We start from the raw sequence: 27853 nt of genomic DNA on the forward strand, positions 1-27853 counted from the left end.
CCTCCCAACGTTTGGCACCCTCGCCCTGTCCTTCACTTCTCGTGGATGCCTGAGGGTTTGAGGAGCTCGCGTAGCCCGGGGGATTTTGGAGCGTGTCCGAACAGCAGGGAATTGTCAAGGTTTGAGGCGAGCGGGGCCGCAGCTCCCACGTTCTGCAGTGCGTGCTCGTTCCAAGCCTTGCGTCGCTCAGCAGAACTCCAGTCTATCAGGAGTAGTCACAAATCTGCCTACATGCCTCCTGGCTGCTGGGGTTTGCATTTGGATCATCTCACTTATTGACAGATGTGTAAAATTTTATATACTACACTCCCACAACTCCCCTGTGACTGTCCTGCTGCAGATGCCGGGGAGCCGAAGTTTTAGCAGCTGTGTGAAGCATTCATAGGCATGCAGATTTTATTTCCCCCTTCCAGCTCTCTCTTTTCTTATGCAATGTATTATTGCATGGAATTATTTTAGGTTAATTCCACCTATTCATTGGCAATGTCCCATTCTGACAGGCGTTTGTATGCAAACGCCAAGCCTAAGTCCTTGGAGAAAGAGCAGGTCTTTTCCTGAAAGAAGAGCCCATGTGAAAGGACAGAGAGTAGAATTCAGATGGTGTTGCCAGCCTCTTAAATATACAAATAAAGACAAAACGAGGCCATCCGTGCAGCTGCAGTGCAATCATGCGGCCTTGCATGTGGTTCTACGGGCAAGAGATGCTGCATTCTGTCTTACACAGGGTGTTGTTCGACCAAAAGCTCATGTTGGCTTCTTTAATCAGCGGCAGGATAATACGGGTATTAACTTTTCTCTGCACATTAATTATTTTCTCCTATAAAACATCATTTCATTTTAAACGTTAATATGTATGTGGCTAATTAAGAAGCCAGAATTGACTATAAGGTTGGTAGGAAGAGAGGAGGAAGATCATTGCACTTCTGCTCATAGATAGCTAGTTGTGAACCAGCTGATAATGTGCAAAATTAAGATTTTGTAAGTGGCATTTTAAATGAATGGTTAATGGCTGAAGATTAATTAAACGGAATTGTTGGAAAGAGAAGCTGTTAAAATCTTGTTTGTAGGGCAGTCCCTTGCATAGTTAAAGTGCAAACCCTAATAGCCTGTGGTATTTCCATTTAGCAGCAAGGCACCGTAACTGGGGTGGTTTCCTCGACCAAGGAGAGCTCCCTTGCGGGCTGTGCGGTATGGAAGGACGTGAGCAGGGTTGTGTACTGCGGGGTTTTTCCATAATTAACAGTTGTCTGGTAGCAGTACAGGCAGAGAAGTGCATTTCCGCTGGGATTTTGGTAATCCTAAATAAAATTACTAAATCTTACTTTAATTAAAATGTAGAGGACATGGTTAAATCTGTGATTTTCTTTTTCCTGCTGCTCTCCAGTAGTCTGTTCTCCGTAAGGTGTTTCCAGGTGCTGCCTGGAGGTCGACTCCTTCCGGGATCGGTCCCCTCGGCCCCTCCACCTGCATTGCAGAATGGCCCCAGCAAAGAGGGAGAAGGGACAGGGCCTCCAGCAGGTTAACAGATAATCTCCATTTCCTAACACTGATCAGTGGATGAGGGAGTGGGGTTTTAGTTTTACTGCATTGCTAAGTCTGCACTATGTCATTTTTTGGAGGTGGGAGAGGCTGGAGGTGAGGAGCACGGAGCGGTTCATGTGCATGAACACCCATCTGCTCACACTGCAGGCAGTGACACGAGCCGTGGCAGTTTTCTCCTGACTTGCCCTGTGTTAAGCTAATGTTGCATCTTCTGATCACACTGTTTTTTCCCAGTGGTCAAAGTTTGGTAGGAGAGAGAGAATTGTCTCCATGAAACCTTAAAGTAAGGGAAAAATGGTTAAGTCTGGAGGAGGGGAAAAATAGGCATATGACTGCCTTGCTTCAAAATGCAGGGACTAGACCCGGTTAGGAAGGCAGTGATACTATGTCTGGTAAGGATGGAGAAGTTGCATGTAGATGTGACAAGGAGAAGGGACACAGACTGCCTGGAACCAAGAGAAGTGTCTTGGCTGCGTCCTCGGTTTGAGGCCGCCCCAGGCCAGTGAGCCCTGGTGCCCGCGAGCTCCAGGGGAAACTACGGTTTCCTCCGGGCGTGAGGAGTGTAGCTGAGGCCTGAGGCTCTCCAAGGGGTTTCTCACAAGCTGCCGTGTGCTCAGAACAAGCAGTAGGTTTGCTCCTCGGTTCACCGGGGACAATTCCTGCACCCGCCCCAGTGGGCGCAGCACAGGGAGCCGCAGGGTCACCGAGGCCTTGCTGCAGCCGCGGTGCACGGGCAGAGGCACGAAGCCCCTTCTTTTGGTCAGCGGAAGAAATGTAAGAATTGGTGTTGTCTGGAGAGCTGGAAATCACTCAATATTGTGCTAGCAAAAATATTGGAAGGACTGGAGGGATGTGAGAGAACTGGCTAAACAGGCAACAGGATGCAGGATAGAAAGGGAGTAATTGTGATTATTGTCTGGCAGCTGTGCGGAGCCCGCAGTCGATGGCAGCCTCTAAAACGTGCTATTTTCCTCCCTAAAATCTCGAGCCCGCTGTTGCAGACGGCAGCCCCAGGGGTCAGAGCACCTGGGAAACAGCCCTGCGTCTCCTGCTCCCTCAGCAGCTCCGGCCTCGCGATGGAGCCGGTCGCGCCGCGGGCCCCGGCGCGGAGGCCGCTTGCCCTCGCGTCTCCTGCTGACACGAGCCAAGGTTCCGTATCGATCTCGGGAAGATTTAAAGGAATTGTCTGTTCTGCAGAGACCAATGTTGGGCTACCTTGGGAAGGAAGGAAGCAAATAACTCCTTTGAAACTGTATTGTGGGCTGCGTTGCAGGGAAGGCCAGCTCTTTCATTAGGAGAGGCATGGGAGGACATAATGCTGCTCCTGATAACCACACGAGTTATCTCTCTTTTTTCCTTTTTTTTTTTTTTTTTTTTTTTAATCACTAACTTGTCCTTGATGGCTGGAGGCTGTTTTTAGAAACCAGTGGAGGGCGGTGATTGCAGGAAGGATTTTATGCTCTTCGGTAGCCTGCAAAGCAGGTAGCCCCCTTCATCTCTTCCATCTCTCAGGCTGAAGCAGAAAAAAAGGCAAAACAAAATCTACATTAAAAAGGAAGATGCAGAGGGAGTTAGGCGCTTTGGGAAGTGCTTAACATCCTTGGAGGGCAGTACGTTCTCTTGCCATTTTTCCTGTTCTTGTTCTCTCCCGTTGCCCCCTTCTCTGCCGGTAGGTCTGCGGGACGGTCCCCCTCGGACACACGTGTGGGGAGCCTGGCAGCCCTTCCCTCCAGGGCTTGGAGGCAGGGAGGAGAAGCGGTGCAAGACAGACCTACCTAATGTTCCTCACTTCAAACAGCATCTCATCCTCAGTCTTTGACCCATATTTATGGCTTAATTTCTTCATTCGCTTAAAACTTCAATTCTCAATAACGTTTTTCAGCATAATAGTATCTTAAGGGCATTTTCTCTCCAACCAGTATTAACTAAAGCCTGTTCTTCAGCTCTGGAGTTTATCTGCTATAAACACTTCTGGCTTTAGGCTTTGATGCCTACTTAGCCCTGGATACGGTTATTACCTTGTAAATGGGAATCATCCTCAAATGATCATTATGGCATTTACATAAATTGCATGGAAAACAAATGTCTTGAGAGCGGCCTCGGAGTTTAGGCCCAGGATGTGATGTTTCAGGCACGAGTTTTGGGAATGCCCTGGAAAGGAGACAGGAGGAACCTGCGGAAGGCTGCAGTCCTGCTCCCGAGTACGCTGCTGGCTTCTCCCTTGGACATTGTCTGCTATTCCTGGCCCTGGCTGGAAAACACCCAGGAGGCCGTTTTGTGCCTACGGATGCAATTGCAGTGCCGAGGCAGCCGCTGCTCCAGAGAGGGAGCGTGCAGGGGACGGGGAGGGAACACTCTTTTCCTCCTTGTCTCTGTAAATGCCACCGTCTGCAGCAGGGCTGCTGCTTTGACCTCTTTGCTTCGGAGCTTGAAAAGTCCTTTGCACCTACTGACATGTTCTGGCTCCAGACCTGAATAGGTTGAACTCCTAATGTTCTTTGAGCACTGCAACAAATAGATTATCAATCTAAATATAATAAGTGCATGGGGATTCCTTCCAAAATTTAGACTCATTGGGATAAATACTGATATTTTTACACATCTCTGTGGCTCCTGAAATGACTGACGGTATATCTTTTAGTCTTTCATCTGCACTCTGCCCTCTCTCTCATTACCATTAGCAATGGTGAATAGCATCTGAACAGCTTCATCATTCTGTTATTGTTTTTCTTTTAAAGATCTTAGCATGTAAGTATATTTTCATTTCACTCCTGTGTCTAAAACCTGCCTCTGAGAACCAGACTATCATTCCTCACTCCTTGGCCAGTGGAGACCCTGAGGTCTAAGATCTTCCAAATGTTTTGTCTCCTTTCATTTTTCTAGTGGCACAATATGTTCATAGTGGAGGTCCATTTTTTTAATTATTATTAATTTCTTTTTGTACTGCCCATGGAATCTGAAATAAATTCCCTCCTGATTTTAGGAGAAGGATTTCAACATATTTCTAAATATTTTCTTTATTGGTTTGAGAAATGATACACAAAGACACCTGCTCTTAGAAGTGGGTGGAAATGGAAAATAGTGCCAAGAAAAATGCCGTTCCTCTGAAAAGATTCAAAATATGCATTGCGTAAAGCGTGGCATAAACAAAATGCATGAAGGGCTCATTGGCCCTGGCGTGGTTGACTCCACTCGCTCGTGGATTCGTAGCTTCTCTAATGGCAGGACCTGCGGCCTGGGTAGTGCTTCCCTCTGAAAAGCAGTGCACAGAGCACCGTTTCCTGCATCCCTCCGGCACCCAGGACGTGACGGGGCCGCAGGCAGCCGGCTCCTGCCGGGTTTGCAGCAGAGGCACCGTCGTGCTCGAGCAGCCCTGCGCCGCATCCAGCCCGGCACCAAAACAGGCCAGGAAACGGCGGGTCGAGTAACAAGTGAGAATTTGTGTTTGTTGGGAGAGATGTGGCGGTTCCCATCAGAGTTTAGGTAATTACATAGGTGTGGTGATGCGAGCTTCGTTTCCATAGGCGTACACAGGAGCATGATAACCCCGATACGAGGAGAGCAGCAGTTGCCACAGCACATAAAAGGATGCAAGAACACGTGAAAGCACCAAGGCTTTCACAGAGTATCCTGTCTAGCTCCTCGTGGCGTAGCGTGCTGGTACTTAAAGGGGCATGTCTTTGGAAAAAGCAGCAGGTGGAATTTTGTAGAACACAGGAAAACCTGTCCTTGCATCAGAGGTCAAAGCAGTAATTTGGCGTTTGACGTTTAGAAAACATACAAATTGTCATTGCTACTGAGCTAGAAATTATAAAATTATCTTAGGCAATCTGAAAAGCACATGAGCACGTGTGGGTTTGCCTGCTGCTGAAAAGCCTGATCCATAACTCCCGTTTCCATCAAAGTGGCAATATTTATGTTGATTGAAGTGGGAAATCAGAACCAATTCCCATGTCTAGTTCTCCGCAAAAGAATGATGAAGTGATGTTTTCCTTTCTGTTTTATACCTACTAGTTTCACAGCCAGATTACTGTAACTTGAGCTTTTCTGCCATACTTTTGCATGGCTGTTTTCATTAACTGCTTTTATTACCTTGTGACCTGTTCTTCGCATCATGCTATTGACGAAGTGAGTTTTACAGTTTTTACCCCAAAGTTTGAGCTCGGAATACAGAAGAAATCCATACAAAAAAAGTCTGAAACATTAATTGGACTAGACTAGAGCATTTAAAGTAACCTATTCTACCGTCCATTTACCTCCCACATGAAATGAAAACTCTATTTTGATCTGAACTGTCACAGATAATTTCTGCACATAAAACACATCCAGAGACAGCTTTCAAATGGAGTTGTCACTTCTTATTTAGCAGGCTGGGGACTCTCTATTGTTGTCAAACCCTCTTTGCAAAAGCATCACTGACACAGTGATATGCACAGTTGTATGTAAGAGGAGAAATGGTTGCATAGCCTCTATGAAACAAAAAAAAAAATTGCATGTAGCGGCTGGAATCCTCTTCAGCTGAGCTTAGCTTACGCTTAGCAAAATAAATTACATTTTTATACTGTTTTTAAGTGGATTTTTCTTACTGCGTGCTGGTGGCAGGAGCGGTTGTTTTTAGTGCAGCTGGGTTTTGGTGGGACTGGTGATGAGGAACATTTAAAAGTTAGTAACCACTGTATTCCCTGGGACCAGAAATTTGCCTCAAATCCCTGCACAAATGGTAGGAATCGTGGGAGTGTCTCCGGCCTGTGGATCGGAGCGGCTGCGGAGGGAGGGCTGCCGGCGCCACGGGCCCAGCTGCTCCTCGCATGGTGGCCCCGTGGCCCCCTGAGGGGACCAGCTGGAAGATCCATCACAGAAGACCTCTGAAAAGCCAAATGAAGCAATGCCATTCTTCAGAGTCTGTGGGTTTGTACCACTCGCCTTGCCCTGGAATGCAGTCTGTTTTCTTCAAAGAAGCTTCTCTGGCCTGGGTTGCATTCTCATAGGCTTTTACACCGTTGAAGAGCAGTAGCTCAAGGCCGTTATGTTATTTTCCTCCGAGCGCCACGGGATCGCCTGGTCCGTGGGCAGCCTGCGCGGCCAAGCACACGCCTGGCCCCACGGTGCGCGGAGCAGCCCCGGCCCCTCCGCGCCGCATCCAGGCGTGCGGAGGGGAGCGGGGACCCCGGGCCTGGCGTTTCCTGCGGCAGCCGAATCCCGCGGGGCTCCTGGGCAGCGCCCCAAGGAGCGAAGCTGCCTATGGCGACATGCAGAAAAACAACATCTAAAGCTAGAGCCTAAACGAGAGCGGGGCAAAGCCAAGTGCCCCTTTCAAAGACTTGTGCTTTCTGTAACGCAGCAGTAACAAACACAGGCTGGAAATCCCATTCTGGTTTCTAAGCTCTGTGCCCGAAGATCGAAGGGCCCTGTGCACGGTGTGTCTCAAGCCACCTCTGGGACGGGGACAAGGCCGCGAAGGGTTTTTCTGCTGCCGCTTTTGCCTGTGAATATGGTGTATTCATGGACCAGCCGTAATGGCTGTCCCTTGGGGAGCAGTGAATTAGATGGAAAAAAGGTCATTTTATATATTAATGGAGAATACATTTGAACACGGAAAGGATGAGGGAAGAGAAAATGTTACGGTCGCTGTGGTTAAGTGAGAGCTAATATAGCTCCGGGGGGATTTCAGACAGTGGCCATTGCAGGGAAACACGGAGCAGCCGGAAGGCTCTCTCCTGGCCGTGTCTCCCGGAGCGTGGTGGGCCGCTTGCTTGGCTCGCTCCGGGTGGACGGGTGCAGTGTGCAGCCGGGAATGCAGCAGGGACAGTAACCGGGGCTCGCTCCTGCCCCGGGCACAGAGCTGTGACCCCTCTGAGCCCAGCTGGGCGCCTTGCAGAGCTGAGGGCTGGTGAAGCGGGTGGACGTGTGTCCTACGCCGCACATAGCAGCTTTGGGGGCTGCTTTGGCCCAGCCGTTCTGTACGTGCGATTTGCAGTTAGCTGGCACCAAAGCCGCTTTGTCTTACTAGTCCAGTAGTCCCATCAAGTCATTATTTTATTTAAATCAAAAAAAAAATAGTAGACTATGTATCTGAAACGAGTTCAAGCAGCAGCGCGGCTCACAAGCTCAGGAACTGTGTCCAGGTGTCTAGCGTGTCCAGGTGCAGCATATCTGCCTCCTCGCTGCGAGGGAAGGAAGCTACGTGTCCAAAGCAAGGCCACCGCGGCCTGTACCTCGGTGCCAAGTTCTGCAAGGTCTCGTGCCCTCCAAGCCAGTAGCTAACGGCCCCTTCCCATGCCAGGGTGATGTGCCCAGGCTGATGTGAGCTGTCGAGAGCACACCACCACCTCCGAGCAGCCTCAGGGGCTGCTTTGGGGCAGCTCTGCCTGCAAAACTCTCTGCGAGCCCGTCCACAGCAAGGCAATTACTGCCCCTTGGAATGTACCTGAGTGCTGGGCACACCGGCATTTCAAAGGGGATGTGTGGGGCCCTTATCTGCACAAATATGGGGCAGGCCTCTGGAAATCCGTTGATGATGATGGATTCTGGTTACTGACTGCAGCCAGACACACACATGGTGAGTAAAGGGTAAAACATTAGCCCTTAAGCTCTGTTTTTTTCCTGTACACAGGTCAGGGCTTCGTGAGAGTTCAAGGAAAAGGAAAAAGAGAAAAGAGTAGAGAGAGGTCTCAAGGAAAAGAATGGGAAACAAGGAGGCAAGGAAGGAAGAAGGAAAAAAAAAGGAAAAAAGGAAAAAAAAGCAAGCATTCTTTGGGGAAAAAATTAAATGAAAAGATCTTAAAAGAAATTAAGAAAGAGGGAAAAAATCTAAACACTGCCAGAAGCCTCTCTCAGCAGATTGGCAGAAGGGTTTTGTATAGAGAAGAGTTAGTTCAGGTATGAAAAAGTACAAGGTCTGTAGGGAAAGCCGGAAGCTGAATAACATGCATTATTGTGGAAACTTTAAAGAGAAACACTCAGGAAAACTATAGGAGAAAACATACTGCAAGAATGGTTACTGATATGCTGCGAGTGTGTTTCAGTGTCTCAAAGCAGCTTGCTCGTGTAAATACTGTTTTTAGTGTCCTGGATTTGGTTGCTAAATGGGTTAACTTGTCTGAATCTGAAAATGTTTGAAGATTTTATTTTAGGCTTTTTATCTTTTGGCACAGCTTCTGCTCACATCATGTGAGGCTCTTTTGGGCCTCCTTGCAGTACAAAATACAGGATTTTGGGGATGTGTTACAGAATCAAACATACAGAATCCCACAATGGTTGAGGTTGGAAGGGACCTCTAGAGATCATCTAGTCCAACCTCCTGCTCCAGCAGGGACACCCAGAGCACGTGGCACAGGGTGGCATCCAGGCGAGTTTTGAAGATCTCCGGAGAAGGAGACTCCACAGCCTCTCTGGGCAGCCTGTTCCAGGGCTCTGTCACCCTCACAGGAAAGAGGTTCTTCCTCACGTGGAGATGGAACTGCCTGGGTTTCAACTTGAACCCGTTACCCCTTGTCCTGTCACCGGCCACCACAGAGAAGAGCCTGGCCCCATCCTCCCTACAATCACCCCTCAGGTACTTGAACATGTTGATCCAATCTCCTCTCAGCCTTCTCTTCTCCAAGCTAAACAGGCGATAGATGCTCCAGTCCCTTAATCATCTTTGTGGCTCTCCTCTGGACCCTCTCTAGCAGCTCCACGTCCCTCTTGCCCTGGTGAGCCCAGAACTGCCCCCAGTGCTCCAGGTGCAGCCTCCCCAGAGCTGAGCAGAGGGTCAGGATCCCCTCCCTCAACCTGCTGCCAACGCTCCTCCTGTTGCAGCCAGGAGCCCATTGGCCTTCTTGGCCATGAGGGCACATTGCTGCCTCATGGGTAACTTGGTGTCAACCAGGACTCCCAAATCCCTCTCCGCGGAGCTGCTTTCCAGGAGGTCAGCCCCTAATCTGTCCTGGTGTCTGGGGTTATTCCTTCCCAGCTGCAGGACCCTGCACTTGCTGAATCTCATGAGGTTCCTCTCTGCCCAACTCCAGCCTGTCAAGGTCCCTCTGAACGGCAGCGCAGCCCTCGGGAATGTCACTCCCAGTTTGATATCGTCTGCAAACCTGCTCGGGGTGCCCTTGTCCAAGTCACTGATGAACAATTTGAAGAGCATCGGGCCCAGGACTGACCCCTGGGAGACACCACTGGCCACAGGCCTCCAGCCAGACTCGGCCCCATTTATCACCACCCTCTGGGCTCTGCCACCCAGCCCATCCTCAATCCACTTCACTGACCACTTGTCCAGTCCACTCTTCTGGAGCTTCCCTTTGAGGATGTTATGGGAGACTGTCGACAGCCTTGCTGAAGTCAAGGCAGACAACATCCACGGCTCTCTCCTCATCCATCCAGCCGGTCACCTCATTGTAGAAGGCTATCAGATTCATCAAACACGACTTCCCCTTGGTGAATCCGTGCTGACTACTCCTGAACACTTTCTTTTCCTTGACATGCCTAGAGATGGTCTCCAGGATGAGCTACTCCATCATCTTTCCAGGGACAGAGGTGAGGCTGACTGGCCTGTAGTTTCCCGGGTTCTCCCTGTTGCCCTTTTTGAAGACTGAAGTGATGTGGTCTGGCTTAAGATGTGATAAAGTCACCTCTAGATAGATAGAGCCACCAAAGCTGGTGGTTGGCCGGGCTCAGCAGCGAGGGTGGCAGCATACGCTAGGAGCCATCCCACGTGAGATCTATGTTAACTGCTCCTCCATGTGGTTCTTACCAGCCCTCATTTGCTCTAGTCCCGTAATCCATCAGTCGTTGTCGGAGTTGGGAAACGAGGGTCTTGTGAGGATGGAGGGAGAGGGCTCCCATGTCCAGGGCCGAGCCTCAGTTCCTCAGGCCGCAGCAACATTACTTCAGCTACTTAGTATTAGGCTGGCTTGTTTTTCAGGCACTCTGGGGACAGAATCTGGGGGGAAACAGTACTGCTCCTATTAGAAATGTTACATTTTTGCTGCTTAAGCCTAGGGACTTATCCTCATAGCTCAGACCTCCAGCTTTGGTCTTTCCTGGTTGTTTTTCCCTACCTAAAACTTCCTAGCCCTTTCCTGCCCTTCTTTTCTTCCCCTCCAGCCTGTTGAAATCGTCACTGCCTCTGCCTGAAACTTGCTTTGACAAAGCTGCATTGCATTTTGCCATCCCACAAATGGGGATAAACTAAACTGCTTTATCTATCTCCATCATTTGGGCAGCAGAATGAAATTTGCTTGTGTTGCTGCAGATCTTGAAAGTAACTCTGATCTGGACACTTTTATCACTTTGCAATCTAATCTGCTGAGTACTTCAGACCTTCTTGCATTGGAGGAAAATGTTTTTTAAAACAAAATAAAAAAATATGCATTTATGCATGCAAAAACCTTCAGTGATATATATGTCCTCATATATCTCCACATGTATGTATGTACATGTATATAAATAAAAAATACATATAACACTTTTAAAGTCCACACCTTGCTTGCTAATGTCAGCTACAGTTGATAGACAGCTAAGCTAGACTGTTTTTATAGTCCATTTCCAAAATGAAACCATAAATTTTAAAGCCAGGCTTCATCATTGCAGAGAAAAAAGCTTTTCCAGCCTATTGATGAAATATAACATTTGATAGGATTTATGAGGCCCAGATTCAGGAGGATCATTTGCAGAGCACTTAAAGCAGCTTTTTCCTGCCCTTTGCCTTCCCTCCCCTCAAATACACATACCAAAAAAAGCCATTAGTAATGAAAAATTATTAAGGAAGATTTTTCTTGATTCCATACAAATGTCAGTTTGAGGGAGAAAAAGAGGAAGAAAACAGTTGCAGGAGTTTTTAGAGTAAAAAAGGCCTAACTAGACTCTTATATCAGGCTGGCTATGAGAGAGGAGTACTGACTTTAGCCAACTGCAGTGTGATTATTTGTTTCACCAGTCATTCACAATGGGTATGTACCTTTTAATAGTTCTGTGTTGAATTATGAATTTATTTTTTGCTCACATTGGGAGATATTTGCAAGCCAGCCTCCTAAAGTTAAAAATAAAAACGATACCCAGCTCCTCTGTCTCTTGATAAAGTTTCCTTCTGGCTCACATTACTGGAGCGATAATTTCAGAGGAAGAAACATCTTCTGTAACTTGTGATCACAGTATCTGTCAAATGGTAGGAAATGAAGAAAACTGCCAGACAGTGTCAGATTTATTAACAGCTCTAAGAAAACCAAAATTAATGCGTTTTCTTGTCTTTGATGGGTTGAAATGTCCGTGTGCTGTACTTATCGTAATGGACAAGTGAAGGAAGTGGCGCTCATCAATTAACTCTCTCGTTAAGCTGACTGCAGCTGGTGCGGCGCGGCGGCGCGCGGGCCCAGGTGTCGCGGGCGCTGGCGGCGGCGCGGGCCCTCCGCGTGGCCGGGGGCAGGAGGGCCCTCTGCCCCCAGGAGGGCCAGGAGCTGAGCAGGCCCCGCGGCTCCGGGCCCTCTGCCCCCAGGAGGGCCAGGAGCTGAGCAGGCCCCGCGGCTCCGGGCCCTCTGCCCCCAGGAGGGCCAGGAGCTGAGCAGGCCCCGCGGCTCCGGGCCCTCTGCCCCCAGGAGGGCCCGGAGCTGCTGGCCAGGCGTCCATGGGCAGCGTGCGCTTCCGCCTGGAAATACCCATCCCTTAGCCGTTTGGGCGGGAAACGGCTGTGCGGGAGGCGTCCCGGCGCTGGCGTTTTATGGAACAGGACGACAGCTGTTTTCGGGAGGGAACAAAGCGCTGCTTAGCCGCTGTAAAAAATAAAAATACAAAGCATATGGTTCTGTTCAGTATGAAGCTGTAGGCTTTCCATACCCTAGCGCAGGGGCTTTATATTTGGGAAGAGAACACAGCTCAGTCCTGCACCAGACTGTGCCTTTTGCCATCCCTTGAACGTTGACAATGTGACTAAATTGTAAGACTTCGAGTACTTCCCACACACATGATAGAAACTTGGCTGCTGGCTTTGCCAAAAGTGTTAGTCTTGATGTGCCAGAGCCTAGACGTGTTCTTTTTAAGTACTAGATTCTCCTGGCTGCAGGGACCAGAGAGGTCTCTGGTGCAGCAAGGGACTGGGAAGGGACAAGGGAAGATGAGGTGACCTGGGCATGGCCAGTGTCCACCGGGAGCAAAAAGGCAAGTTGATTTCAATGCGAAATCATAGGAAAAGCCATGCAGGGGCAGGACGAGAACGAGGACAGGGAAGAGGCAGGATTGCTGGAGCAGCCAGAGGTTGGATGAGCGGAGGAAGGGCACGAGGGGAGGTGCTGGGCCAGGGCAGATTGTGGGTCACGAGCAGGCGGCTCTGGGAGGTGCATCTCGAGGAGCACTGCAAGGAGAGCAGGACTAAAGATGGCAGCTGGAACCATACAAGCCAAAGAAAAGGGCAAAACTGGAAAAATTAAGGATTGTGTTTCATGTCCTTTGCGGAGAGGACGAGAATTAATTGAGCAAAGAGAAGCAGAATGTTAGGCTTAGTGTTCCTAGGACATCCCCTTTTTAGCTTTAGGCCTTTAAGTTCAGAAATACCTCAGCAAAGCACAGTTCTGCTCCAAGTGCTGTGCTCTGTTGATGCGGGGCTTGCCGTGGAGCCCACTCGAAGGAGCAAAGCGCCACGGCGTGTGGGGCTGGTGAGGGCGGCCGCGAGGGCCGCAGAGCTTTGCAAAATCCATCAACTGCTTCAGCATCCAGCGGGGCGTCTTGAGCAGTAACCGCAAGCTGAATTGGCCGCGTGTAATTCCTGAGAGGAGCTCGCGGTGAGCGTTGTTTGGACGTCTGAGCGTGTTCCTGGGAAGCTGCTCGCATCTGAGTTGTGGTTGGGAAGTACTGCCCAATGGTAGGAGAGCTGACATGAGTCTGCCTTCAAAGACTGTCTCTGCAGTGTCACTGCCACCACATTTCTAGCCCTTTGCATCACTAGAAAATACTGAAGTCTCTTTGGCACCTCTCTGTGCCTTCTCAATATTATATTCAGAATGGGTGGACTTTGGATCGCTGCATGATCGTTGGGAAGTTGCAGAAGGAGTGAACATGGATTATCCTCTGCGCGAAGCTCCACGGGTCATAAGGGCCATTCTGGCAGTCTCGAATGCGCCTTCCTTTTGCTGTGTTGCACCGTCAGCTAGGAAAGCATGTTAGAGATAATTTCATTTGTTATCTCCCCGTTTCTTTTGCTTGTAGTTTGAATGCTAAATGTTTTCCTTATAAGGCTTACGTGCTTCACCTTGCATGTGCCAGTGGCTTAATAAGAACATCTGCTGTCTTTCTGCAGCAAATCTGATGATTTCTCTACGCACGTATATTTAGTTGTACATATAAATAGAATCCAGGCACTGTTAGATGCGTATGAAAGTGCACGTCAGATCGAAATGGTAACATATGAGGTTTTCTGCAGTTCCATTTATGAAGTATCAAGTTAAAAACGAAGCTGTGAAGTAGCCAGATAACTTTTTCTTTCTGCCACAAAGACATATGCTTGTACAGGCTAACCCAGTCAGATCTCCGCTCCGTGCTGCGCATGGTCAGCGTGTCGTGTGTTGCATCCATGCTGGAGAGCTGCTTTTTCCTTCTGGTTGGGCTTTTAGAGAGCGGAGTGGAGGGGAACGTTGCTCCAGATGTCTGGCTCCTGTCGCTGGTTTTGTTGCTGTCTGCAGCAAAATTTGAGTTTTAGCTCAACAGTGCAAATTTCCTTTGAATCTTTGGATGCCGTACACAGCGCAGCGCTGGAATACGTGTAAGTGGCTACAAAGTGTGGCGATTGGAGTGGCTGGTTTAAGAGAAGCTATAAAACGGTTCCAGCTGGAGCACATTCTTGAGGTAAGCTCAAAATACGCTCCAAATTGTCAGTGCACCACTCAGGAAGAACACAAGAAACAAATCATCTTTAGTGCGCTTTGCTGCCTTTAATGCACATGAGGCTGGTGGAAAGGGAAGCCAGTCCATTTTCAGCAGTTTGTGTAAAACTGTCCCTGGGTTTTACTTCTTACTTGAGCACTTTTGCAAGTAAACGCATCCCGCTGGGCTGTGCGTGCACGGTTATTTCTGTGCATGTATTTCTGTGCATATAGCACAGTGTATTTTAGTAACTGTAGTATGTCTGTCCATTAGTATTTATGTGGAACTGAGAGCTTTGGTTCTTGTAATTTTTAATAAACATGGATGGTGTTAGTAGTTTATACTGAGAATTCACTATGCTCCATCAAAATGGCAGCTCTAATTAGGTTCCTTGAATTAGCTAATGGATTTTGAGCAGGATGGCTTACAAAGCTCTTACAGCTGTCCAAGATATTCCTGCATGGCAGAAAGACAAAAGGCCCCTGGAAGCTACATACTTTAAAGCTTTAGAAATGTGCTTGACAGTTAAAAAAGATAAATTACATTTGTTGTCTTTTCCCCGTAAAAGTCCTGATACTGGATTAATGTTATCCTAGTAGTGATCATTCATTAAAAACACCAACACCCCCCCTCCCAACTTTATGTCATGGATGCATTTTGGCTGGAGATCTGTCATTTTCCCTGACACTTCGCACGTGGTATAAATAAATTCTTCAAAAAAGGAAAAAAAAAAAAGTGTAAACTGTGTCTGTAACAGGGTTGCAGACACAGAGACTTGTTGAGCTGAGGCTGAGATTTCTACCTCGTTTCTACCTAGGCCAGATACTATAAAAACAGACCACAGAGAGGATTAGTTGCTGCCACTCCAACAGGATAAATTTACATGGGTATAGAATGAAGAATATGGTTTCTTGTGGGAACACGGAGAAGTAATTCTCATGAGAAAATGGATAAGTTACTGCTGGCTCTGCAGTTTTCAGCAAAAAGTGTTTTCAAATGTGGACAGCATCATCTCCTGCGAGCGAAGCGGTGGGTGCTCGCTCCTTTCCTTCCCCAGGGAGATCAGCAATCCCGACTGGAGTGACTTGTCACCCTCGCTGCCTCCCGCCGAGATCCCAGCAGGGCTCCCGGGTGGCTGATTCCTCGGGAGCCTGTGGAGCGCTTATTATTCCAGCCTTAGCGATAAGTTTAATAAACTGCAGTGCGAAAAAGCAATAGTCTGCAAATGAAAAAACCTTGCTGCCGGTCGCAGGCAGGTGTGATAGCGCTGGGAGAGGGAGCTGCGTCTCCTCGCAGCGATTCAGCGCGCGGCGTTCGCTTTGTTGAAGCGCTCGAGCTGCCGTAAATGAAGTTGGAGGGCTCGAAATCTGCTCTCTGTGTTGGTGTGACCTATTTCTGTTGTAAATATGCCAGCTGCTTTGCATCAGTAGAGCAAAATACCCCGCGCCCAAGCCCTGTTGTAATACAAAGTGCCAAAAAAGGGTAATTTAAGTATTTTGCCGTGTAAATCCAGAAGAAATTACCTTGGAGAGAAGGCTCTCAATTATGCCTCACACGTGACTTCTGCATGATGGATAAAAGGCATAATTGATATCATCTTTAGTGAGGAAACCAGAAACTGTTGCATTGTCTAGAGGCTACTGAAAATACCAGGAAAATCTGTTTTCCATTATTTTCATTGTGTATTGTTTATAGAGAGTTTGGTTGTTGTCAGCAGCTGAGTCCCTAATCTCTCTGCTTTGCTAGCCCTTTGGAGACACGTGCGCATCGCGGAGCAACGAGACGGCAGCAAACTGGTCACATGCCAGAAACACAGACGTTGCCACTAGCCAGCCTCAACTATAGGCATCTTTTTATTATTCTTAGCTAAAATCTAGCAATTGCTTCCCTTGCCGGGGTGCACTGCACTGAGCAGGAAAGAAGAGATGCCTTTTCTTTCAAGCAGAGAGAAGCTGGCTGTAAACAAGATGATGTCCCCTATTTTTTTCTTTCTTTGCCCTCCACTTGATTGCAAATAACGTGTTTCTCTTGCAGCAACACATGCCTTGTGTGGTGTTCAGATGAGGTTAAACCTTAACGTGCCAGGTCTGTTCCTTAAGGCAACAACCTGGCCGTCTCTCCCGTAAATCCTGGCCAACTGCAGCCAGCTATAGGTTATGTAGGAGAGGAAGGGGGACGAGAAGGGCTCTTGCTTGCGGCGACGCGGCTCGTTTGAATGTCTAGGCCATCTGCTATGACAAACAGGACAAGGTGTTGCGTGTCGCGCGAGAGGAGGGCCACGTGAAAGGACGCTTCGTGTCAAGCCACTGAGAGATGTTTTATAAACAGTTTGGAAAAAGTGAAAGTGATACAAATCTGTCTCAATTTCCAAATAATTCTTGTGAGGCTTCTCTAAATGTGATATGAGCTATTTAGGGAAAAAAAAGGTTAATGGTACTGCAAATGTGTGTCATGCAAGGTTCTCCCCCTTTCTTTCTTCCTAATGAATCTCTGGGAACCTAAGAATATTATCTTCTTTCTCTCCACTAAGCTCCTAATGTCAAGGGGTCACCAATGATGCTCCAGGTCAATAGGACTCAATTTACATCCAGACAAATGGTAGTCATGTGCTGCCCTCGGAGTCTCTGACCTTTGGGACATAAGTGGTTGTACTGCTTTTATGTTAGCCTAAAGAATTGAAAGGTGACAGCGTGCGTTCCCCTGAGGAGCAGTTTGGGCTTCTTTTTAAGTATTGCAAGGCAGATTATGTAGTATGTAAGTTCAAATAAATTTAAATAGTAAACAGCTACTTCAGTGAAGTTTGCTTTCTTGCCGTTTATCTGTGATCCTTAGCTATGGGTGTTTCTGTGCACACAGGGACGGAGAGAAACACACTCAACTCCTCATCTATCTAGAGCTGTCAGGACAGTCCTTCCTATACAGAACGGGGCCGACCATCTTCCTTCCAGCCCCTCCTCACGGGTTTCCAGATCAGGTCTGCTACTCAGGCCCCCTTGCATTGATACAGACTGTAGTTGTGTAAACACAGGGTGTATTCCTGTCCCAAGAGAGCCGAATACAACAATTCCTTGGCTTCAGTAGCTAGCAAGCCATGGTCCTTAGATTGGGTCCTTGCTGTGGGACGTGCATAGCGGAGACCCAAGCCAGCTCTGTCTGAACATCGGAGATGATGCCAGAGCCTACGAGGCAATAGAGGTGCTGCCGATGAGGCGCTCCTGACAAGTCTTTTATTGCAATGTCATTCATTTACTCGAGTACATATGAAAACAACAAGTGTTCATTTCTTCCTCCGCTTGCTTTCCTTGGTGGGTGACAAAGATGAAAGCTGAAATATTGTAGGGTTATGTTCTTATCATTGATTTTCTTTTTATCCCTTTCCACCATTCTTGTTATTCCTTCCTACTGCCAGGCGTGTAGAAATGTCTTCCTAAGCAGTGTAGTACTTCAGGGTAGGAAAGCAAGGACTGGAACTGGACTATTCCTGTCCTTGAATATTCATGTGTTGTAACTCCAAAATGAAAGTTTTACCATCAGTGAAATATTCTGTTACTCTGTTGGACTCCTTTATATTGCACCTCTCTGTACAGACTGGTATGTGCCGTTCAGTGTATAAAATCAGTTCTGCATTATAGCTGGTGGTGACTGAAAGATTGTCCATTCTCTGGAGTCAGTGTGAATAGAGTCTGTGTTGTATTTGTTTGCTAATGGAAAATTCACCAAAAGAATATTTTTTCTTTTTTTTTTTCTTTTCCAACTTGGAAACACAAGTTGTTTTTTTCGAGGCTGACAGTCAGCTGGGTGAAATCAGTGCTGGAAATAAGTGCCTGGCAAAACAGTTCTGTGCAATATTAATGCATTTAGGAAAACCACTGGAAACAAAATGTTTATTGCCTCAGAAAGTGTGTGTTTATATACAGCCGTAAGTGGTTCGTCTTAGTCTGTACACGTGACAGTTGTTTTTAATTTTGTGCTATCTAGAGAGATGCAGTAAGAGTCACTAATTTGAAAAATGGCATTTTTAACCTGAGTAATTGAAATCCAGATAAGTTAGTTATAGGAAGAATAGAGGGGCTATTTTTGTGGAAAAGCTGAGCCATGTTGTATATATTAAATACTAATGATGATATTTTGATGCCTTGAAAAAATAACTCATCTTCCACGTCAGGATTGCCGTGGTTCTGCTACGGCGCTTGCCTGTCTGGCTCTGCAAAGAGGATGGAATGAAATTTCACGCTCATGTTTTAGATAATGTTAGAAGGACTTTGAGGAAGTGGCTGTGCAAAATTATTGTTCCTTTTTTCTCTTGGGGCACCTATGCTGCCTGGATGCTCGAGTGGCAGTTTGTAGATCTTCAGTATCTTCTGGGCAGTCTCTGAAGTGCAATGGAGTTGGAGTATTGCTTGTACTTTCTTTGCTAAAGCACTGAGTTCCCTACCACCAGGGGAATGCAAGAGCATAGATACCCTCTCTTCCCCGTTCACAACACATGGAGAAAAAGTTTTTAGAAATTGTGCTCATCTAAGACAGGAGACTCTTGCACCATGAGAAGCAACCCAACTCCACTTGAAAAAATAATTCTCTTTAAAATTGCAATAACCAGAACGGAGCCTGTACAATGACTCTGCCAAACACAGGTGAATGAAATCAATATCTGAATCTTCACTAAAGTCTATATAAACTTTCTCAGAGATTTTTTCCCTACCTAGATGTTCTTTAAAAACTTCCCCTACAAAGCTCCAACTTCCATCCCAGCATCACCACTTCTGCCTCCCTGCATTCAGTAGAACTGTCAAAAACCACTGAGTCTCCTGTTCCCTTGCAGGTGGTGGGTGGTTCTCTCACAACTTTATTGTGGCACCTGAGAAGTTGGTGGGTCGGTTAATTGTAATCGTGCCCGTGAGTGTGCTGAGTTGTGTGGAGCTGAGCTGAGCTGAGCTGAGTTGAGTGGAGTTGACGGGCAATGGGAGACGTGTGGTTGTGAGGTCCCGTGGGAAGGACTTCCAGTACGTGGCAGAGGAGGGAGTTTGCATTAAATTGCAGACGTGATGAGGACTGTTGGCATCTACATCTCCTCAAGGAGGAACCACTGCATTAAACGTAAAGCTACTGTAAAAGAAATGTCTCCTGTCCTTAGGAGGCTTTGTGAAAAACTGCACTAAGTCTCCTTAAAATAAATTGACTTTGATTGTAGTATTTGTTTTTATATTTCTTCTGTATGTTCAGGTTCCTTTTCGATATAAATAGTTGTGCATCCTAAGCAGTTGGATCCGTATTCATATATTTTTCCTTGTCTGAGACCTGCTATCTGATTGAAACCAATATTTTTAATTATGTATTTATAGGCAGATGAGAGAATAGTTTGCAGTCAATGTATGATCTTCTCTGCAAATCTTGGAAAATTGTGTTGGTTTTTTTTTTAATATTGCCTTATCGGTTTCTTTTTTATATTACTGATGACTTCATTCTGTTTGAATTCAATGCTTCAGTTTCTTTGGGGTAAACTAATAGATTATGTATGCGATATTTGCACAGTGCTGATTGAATTCATCTGGTGAGTTTGAATGTGGTTCATATATTCACATAATTGTCGGGAGCCAACTTGAAATTCAGAACTGTTTCATGATCATTGCATAGGGCATCATATTCATCTCACGTTACTCAGGAGTGGGTAAAACTTTCATGGTGAGCTGCATGCGCAGCTCCTTCAGAAGCCAATCTATCTTCTCTATTTGTGCCTGTAAACTGCGATGGAAGGGAAAAAAGAAAAGTTGTTGCATCTTAAGCTTTCTCCTAAGAAAATGAAGCTGCTGTTGTAGTGATGGTCCCCCCCCCACACACAAACCTTTCTAACAGCTAAACGTACAGGCCAGTGTTGATCAGATTTGACAGATGTGTCGTGAACTCAGTCACATTATCGGACACCAGAGAATCCACATGAGAGGCACAGAGATTCCAACTTTGTGGAGCTGCGTGTTTCCGCAGAGATGATGCTTGTGTTTTCACACTAATCCCGATGGATACGTTTCCATTTGGTGCCATCTTTCATTCAAACGATCCTGCTCATTCTCGTGGGTAGATTTTGTACTTTAATATGGCCATGGCAGAGATTTGCCAAAGAAAAAGCTGTCAAGGCTGGACTTCTAATATCTGTATGATCCATCTCCACTTGCTGGCTGGGCTTCAGCAGAAGGAGGCTCACCTAGAGGAGATTTGCAGCAAATGGTGCCCAGGCTGCTTTCGCTGCTTCTTGCAGTGTTTGACACTCTGCTGGAATGAATGAATGAATCTCAAGTTTCCTACAAAAAAAATACCCTTTATGCTATTTTCAGATTACCTCTTCAGCCAAAAAATACTTGGAGGTGAAAAGGGAATATGTGGCAATCAGACCACTGGTCAGAGGTGTTAATACAGTTTGCAGAGAGCTGCAGGGAGCCAGAGCAGCTTGACTCAAACCAGACATTGCCCATGTTTCCTTGTTTCCCCCTGTTGGCTTCTGCTGCTTTGGAAATAAGGATGTTGGCCAAGCAGAAAGGACGACAGCGTTGCCCTTTGGGCCTCTTCTGCATGGTGGCAGCCCTAGCTAAACCCTTGATTTTCCCTAGACACAGGTACAGTGAGGAGCTTTCACGGGCATCGTGTCACTCGTGCGTTGTGGTCCAGAGTTTGCTGTCCGGAGCGCCATCCCCACAGTCCCCATCCCAGTGTCCTGTAGGCTGGAGAGATTCTCCACCAGTGAACGAGATTGCACACGTGGAGTTGTTCACCTGCAAGGACAAGGACTGTGGGAAGAGTCAGGAGGAATAAAGGGGAAACGTGCTTTTTTATTTAACAGGCCGCAGTATTTGCACAAGCTTTCTGCACCGTCTTGGCAGATGATGAGAAAAATCTTCCTGTGCTGGGAAGTGCCGGGTAAGTCAGCCAAAGAAGCTGGAGACCTCGGGGCTCTGTGGAGGAGAGGGGCCCGGACCGCTTTGGAGCCAGGGAAGCGAGTCATTCCAGTGTTTGTTTCTCATGGAAACATCCTGGTGCTGCAGGCAAATGTTCCCAGCGCTGGCTACGTGCTTCATTACTTGAAATCTCTCTTCACTGGAAATTAATTTCCAACCTAATTTAGCCACCAATCTAGATGGTCGTTAGATCCTAGAAACTGTTTATTATTGAACTGATGGGTTTATGTCCAGTCTTTTATATGTGCTCTATAAATTCAGTTGTTATGAAAAAATCCTGTAAACAGCTTCCATAGGGTCTGGCAAACACAGGGAAAGGTGGTATGACAGGAAGCTCCATGGGGAGGTGGTTAAATCGAAGGTGGTTAAACCTGGTGGTTAAACCATGGGAGGTGGTTTAAATCTGTCCTGCTGCAGCCCGTTTCAGAGGGGCAGAGTTAGGGTTGCAGGGGAAGGGAGTTTGTGGGGAAGTGCTGCAATAACCAGATTTTGTTGGTGTAGGCTTAGTTATACATAAATCTCCTGTGAATACTGGTGAACACTAGTGAGCCACTCAGTCAGTGTCTGCCCCAGGCTAGAAATAGCTATGGGAGGCTTCTGGTTTATCCATTTTCCATGTGGCTGTAGTTTCTGAAGTTTTATCCTTGGGAATTTGGGGTTGCGATGAGGATACTTAAACCTTCCAGGTACTGCATGAGTTTCCACAGTTGTGTAAGCCCATCCATAAGGTTTTGGAGGAGTTACAGGGCTCACAGCCCGCAAAGACACCCCCACGTTTAGCTCGGCAAACCAAGCAAGCCCAGTGGCCTTCCCAAGGCAGATGGAAGCGCATGCGGTTCAGGACACAAGCAAGTCTTTGTTGGATTACTGCCTAATTACCACTTAAAAAATGCTGTCGAGATGTGATGGTGTGCTTTTCCATCGCCGCTGTGTTTTCATGGCTGATGTTTTAGTTCTTTGCAAAACTGGGAGGGAGGTTGTCTCTTATGAGATAAAACCTTTTCTGTGCTTCTTTGTGAATAAAGTCTATTCTTTACCTTGAGAAAATGTAATTTTAGGGAAATTCCACATTTAGCGTGGGAGCAAAAGGAAACGTTTTTCTGGCAGCTTATCATCATCATCATCATTATTATTAAAATATGATAGCCATTTATAGTTGCTCATAGGAATGTTAAAAGTTTCCTTGTGCTCCCCCATCTGTCTGCATCCATCTGTTGTCTCTTGTCGTGTACTGGAATTGTAAGTTCTTTGGACAGGGACAGTCTTTTCTAGAAATGGGGATCAAGTTCACATTTAGGAGCTTTATTAACAGGAGAATGCAAAAATAGGGGTGGTGTGAGCTACCCTGAGGGTCAGGGTTCAGGTACAGGCAGAGGTTCACGTGCATCTCGCAGGTGCGAGTATTCCACGTGTGGGCATCTGGCGCAGGTTTAAGATGTGTGCGTGCAGATGAGTTCTACTGAGCTGTCTTTTTCTTCCCTTTTCCTCGTAGCGTCTGTCCAGGTGGCGTGAACGCTGACCGCATCCAGAGGCTGCGGAAGGAGTACCAGCAGGCCCGGCGGGAGGGCCTGCCTTTCTACGAGGATGACGAGGGGCGAGCGCAGCCGCCGGACTACGAGCAGCGCTGGGTAGGTCCCGGCACGAGGCCGAGCGCTGCCGCCGCGTCCCGGCCCTGCAGCCGTTGTTGTGTCAACTCCACATGGGTTTGGGCTTGGTAGAAATGAGGAAATCTTTCAATGCCACTCCAAGAAAGAATCCGTACATATCCTGTAAACCTGGCTAAAAATAACATGGCTATTCACTGTATTGATTTAGGCCCAGGTTTCCTCTTTCCCAGGGGAGGCCCCAGATATGCAGTCCTAGCCAGACTTTCAGTCACATGTGGTGGCATCAAGGCTTTTCAGCAGGATTTATGGTACTCTCTTAGTTCATCCAGCGATTCCCTCTGGGTTTAATGAGAGCATTAAAAGAACAGACTCTCACTGTGCTCTGCTGTAAAGTGAGAGGGAGGAAATGTAAGCATGTCTGCCCCTGCCCTTCCTTCTGCGCACAAGCCAATAGCAATCTGGCCAGGATACATCCTCAGTCACTTTTATGAAGTGAAAAATGGAATATTTTGCTCTTCTTCCATTAAAGGATCTTAAAATATTTTCCCAATGGTAAGGAACTGTTAGAGATGCCCTGTATTCCCTATTGTATATGTAGGAGTCACAGGACAGAGAGACGTATAATTCTTGGGTAATCTATGGTGGAACCAGTGATAAAATCAAGAGCATCTGATTTTTAAATGTGTTAAATGCAACAGCTATAGCCTGTAGGATCCAAGTGAAGCACTTAGGAGCTCCACCTCCTCAATACTTCAGGACTGGGCTCTGTCTCCTTAGGAGTCAATATAATCAATGAGCATTCAAAAATGTAACTCTTTGACATGATGCCATATATGCTATATTTTAAAATTTACTTAGAACAGATAGTCTTGTGTTACAATCTTTAGAATTAAAATAGATTTGAGGTTTGTACTAACATCACTGTTGTTTTTAATGCCCCCAAAGCTATCAGTGCACATGATGAGGTGAAGTCTTTAGCAGTTGGGCTGATAGTCAAAAATACTTTACATGAGACTAGACTTTATTGCAGCCACAGAAAGATACAGTTTAAAATGATGCTTTTACATAAATTAACATATATATTTGTTTGTTAACCGCTCAGTATTTCAATATTTTGTATATATTGCTCTCAAAAATATCACCTTCAGCAAAATAATTAACTTCAGCAAAGTTACCCTTAATGTACTGTTGCAAACTCAAATGAGAATATGCAGCAAATGTTCTGTCTCTCAAAACCCTATGGCAGGACACCAAACCTGCCCAGGGCTCTTCAGCAACCTGAGGGCTTCCACTTCTTATCTGAAACTGAGAGCGCTTCATTAAGCCTCAAAGGATGTTCCCATTTGTGGTCCAGTGTAGTTTCCTAAGATTCACAAAAGGCTCCTTGTAGCTAATCCCTTTTAAGCCTTTTCTATTAGGTATAATGCCCAGAGATTACTGATTTCCAAAGCTTTGCTTTTCCTATGAGGTAAGTTGTTCTTAATCAGAGCACCTGAAAGAGAGCTTTGAATCAATCTGTCTTGAACTGATTAATAGGAGGATTTTAGGAGAGCACCAGGATTGTTTCAGTTTTTCCTTCAAACACAGAATATTTTAAAACATTTCTGTTGAGAGCAGCAGCAATCTGCTTTAAACTCTGAATCTATCTTAAGGGCTGTTTTACTTGGAGGCTTGTTGCTGCAGTAGTTCCTCCCGTTGAAGTGCCTTGCAGATTTCAAAGACTTGTGGTCTCTCACTGCAACAAAATCGTGGTTCGTCCAGCCTTGCTTTGGTTTGGACAGCAGTGAGGCCACAGCTCGCTCTCTTTTGGCTCCTGTCTGGAAGTTCTTGAACTTTACTCCGACATGTGGTTTTACTTTTAAAATATATATGTTACATGCATATATTCAAAGGAAGAAGAAACAAAAATAGAATCAAAATATTAAAAAGAAAACAAATGTCTCTAAAACATCTTGCCAGGACAGTCCTCCAGACATTTTGTAACTAATATCATGTTTCCCACCTCAGACTGCTGACCCTTAGCAGTACTGTGGTCACACAGCTTGAACAACAGCTGATTTTCTCCACCTTTACTCATCAGTGAAGAGACATGCTGATGACTAATTGCACAGTTGTAAATAAGTAAAAGCTAGTTCTAGTCTCTAGGATGTCAGGTCTCTCTTTAAAGAGCTAGCAGACAGCTGAGGAGGAGGAAAACCTTCTGGTTTGAGCGTTCTTCCTTCCCACAGAAGGTTATGTCACCAGGGAAGCTGCAGCTGGAAAGGAGATGCTGCGTCTCCCTATGTATTTTTAATACTCGATTAGTTCTTCCTATGCTTTTGTCAGTCAGCTGTTTTACCTAAGCCAGCTTTGCTTTAAGATGTCTTTCTAATGTACAGCAGCTGCTGTAATCACTACCCACCATCTCATGAAACGTGTAGATAAGTTGGGAAACAGCAGAGGATAATTTGAGAAGACACTATCCATGGCAAATCAACAGCCCCAGAAATGGGCCCTGGGTCTGGTCCTCCAGAAGAGTGTCTGAGAACTCACAAGGCACATTTCTATCTGATAAAGCTGACATTGACAAGTGGCCTTTAGCTGACACTGTAATGGGACAGAATTTCTAATAGAAGGGGGTATTTCTAACGAGCTACTTTTTTTTTAAAGTGGGATAAATCAAGTTAAAGTGCAGAGCCGACTGAAAAGCCAGTATTGTAAGGGAAAATGATCTCATGACAGGCAATTGGGATCCATAAATGTTTTAAAAATAAGGTCAAAAATTCATTTCAAATAAGCCTGCTATTCTCTCATCATCCATTCCTCCCCCTCATCCATTTCCAGTTCTCCTCTGTTCTTCTCATCTGTTGGTGGATGACTTTTTGCTCTCTTGCACCTTCCTTTTTGTAAGCAGTAGCTGAACAATTCAGCTTAGTGCTTCTCTGTAAACAGACACGTGCTTATGGCACTGTCTGTGCTAAGTAGCCAGAGACTTTGAAAATCTCTCCCGTTTTCTCTGTGTTTTGGGTTATTGTTGAGTTTTTTATCTTTTGGACCTCTCCCATCCCCCTCAGTGTATAAATGAGATAAATGATAAGCCACATTCGATATGGTAGATCACAAGGCTTAAAGCAAACCTCAGCCAGACCTAGTTAGCCAAAGGACAGGCTGGTGATAAGCATAAATATTGTCCGGAAAAAAAGAGTACCTGTTGTTGTCAGTATAACGTGAGATTACTGTGAAATGTTCTGACAGCCAGAACGTCTACAGGGAGGTATCAGCTCTCAGGACAGAGCTGAGGCATGTGCATACATAGCCATGTCTTAGTAGGGCGTCAGCTAGATAGTGAGAGCACTCATGAAATTATTCTATAGAAACTTAATGCTAAGGGCATTGGGGTGCACCAAAGAGTTGTAATATGTTTATATAGTATTATCATGTGCAGCAGTATTAGTCAAGCCTCGAGAGAACTATGTAAGCAATAAGCCACAGCAACTTAAACAGTCTCCTTAGGAGCTGGAGGGCTTTCGCATGAGGCCCTCCCAGGGCTCCTGAGTCACGGGCTAATAAAAGATCATGAGAAAGCGATGAGGAGTTGTCAAGTCAAGCCGTAAAGTTAGCATGTGCGTCCATGTGTGTGTTTGTGCACTTGTATTTAAGGACTTTTAAATAATGAGGAGTTAATCGTCTATTTGAGGATTTGCTTGGATTATTTTACGGATTTGTGCAAATCCAGTTTACTTAAAACATCAATTCTTTCCGACAGGGTGGCAGTAAATTCTTGTTGAAACTTTATCTTTTTTATGTACGTTCAAGGACTGCATGTAACCCAGGCCACACTGCGGCTGGTGCTTCACCTGTCAGCAGCCATGTCAGCTTCACTGGATCTTATACCCAACCTCATGTTAAATCCTTCTAGGAGCTGTTTTCTTTCACGTTTCCAAATCAGATAAGTAGGTTGATAAATAACCCTAAGATATAAGGAGTTCTGTCTCTGGATGTTAGCTATGAACCTTTTGATTGAGGCAAATCTGTAATGCATTGAGTTTTGCTCATTCCCAGTTAGGAGTGTGGAAGAAGAATCATGCCTGGCTATGTTAAAGGCCAAGTAGTTTATTGTGTGCCTGGCAGGGGTCCAAGCCTAAAAATCAAACAGAAAAGAAAAGGAGCGTTAAGAACTGCATTATTTTTCCATAATGTGTCAAAGGGTTTCTTCTATACTTGCTGCAGAATGAATAAGGAGCTGTTTGTGCTTTTCGTGATCAATTAATTCCAGGTTCAGGATGTTGCCTTTCAAATAGGTTAGGTTCCCAAAATGCAGAGACGTTTATGTTGGACTACGGTTAGAAACCAAAACCGAAATTCCAACTTCTAGAATAATAACATTCCTCTCTTCTAGCGCAATGGGAGAAATGACAATTGTATGTACTATGTAAAACCATATAGCAGAAACTGCTATAAATTCCAGACTTTCTGAAAGCCCATGGACTATTAGTCAGTAGAAAACATTGAATTAAAAAAAAAAAAAAAAAGGATGAATTACATGGAGGATAGCAGCTTTGAAAACTGTGGGTCAGAAATATTTTCGTGTATGTGTTATTAAAGCATATTAATTAAGAGAGGATGTAAAATATTTTATTAGGATGTATGATTAAGTCAGCAATCAAGAACTCTTTATGGTCACTACATCTCTCTGCGCAGGGAGGGTTTCAGCTCAGGGTATGTTCTGAAAGCTGTTCCAGCAACACAGAGAGCCTGAAATTTGCAGGCTGGCTTTGGGGGTAGGTTTGGGGGAAAAACTGTTATGTAGAAATCCCTGCCAAACCTCATGTGAAAAATAAACTATTCCAAATGGCACATGCAAGGAGAGCCAAATGCAATTCCATTAATACTAGTAATACAGAGTGACTCTTATAACTTGTTTGGAGTCATTCCTATTTACAC

General features: G+C 46.0%; 1 protein-coding gene across 2 annotated transcripts in view; it reads left to right on the forward strand.

The window, feature by feature from the left end:
- The window catches only part of PARD3B (par-3 family cell polarity regulator beta), a 354457-nt gene that overhangs the window by 291822 nt on the left and 34782 nt on the right, over positions 1 to 27853 (forward strand). For both annotated transcript variants that reach the window (XM_088523731.1, XM_010213086.2), the window contains one exon: positions 22816 to 22951. In XM_088523731.1, the coding sequence (XP_088379857.1) occupies positions 22816 to 22951 (136 nt within the window). The remainder of the gene's footprint in view (positions 1 to 22815; positions 22952 to 27853) is intronic.

The sequence above is a fragment of the Tinamus guttatus genome, unplaced genomic scaffold (assembly GCF_059628265.1).
Source record: "Tinamus guttatus ecotype Peru unplaced genomic scaffold, ASM5962826v1 Tinamus_guttatus_pri_ptg000197l, whole genome shotgun sequence".
NCBI lineage: Eukaryota > Metazoa > Chordata > Aves > Tinamiformes > Tinamidae > Tinamus > Tinamus guttatus.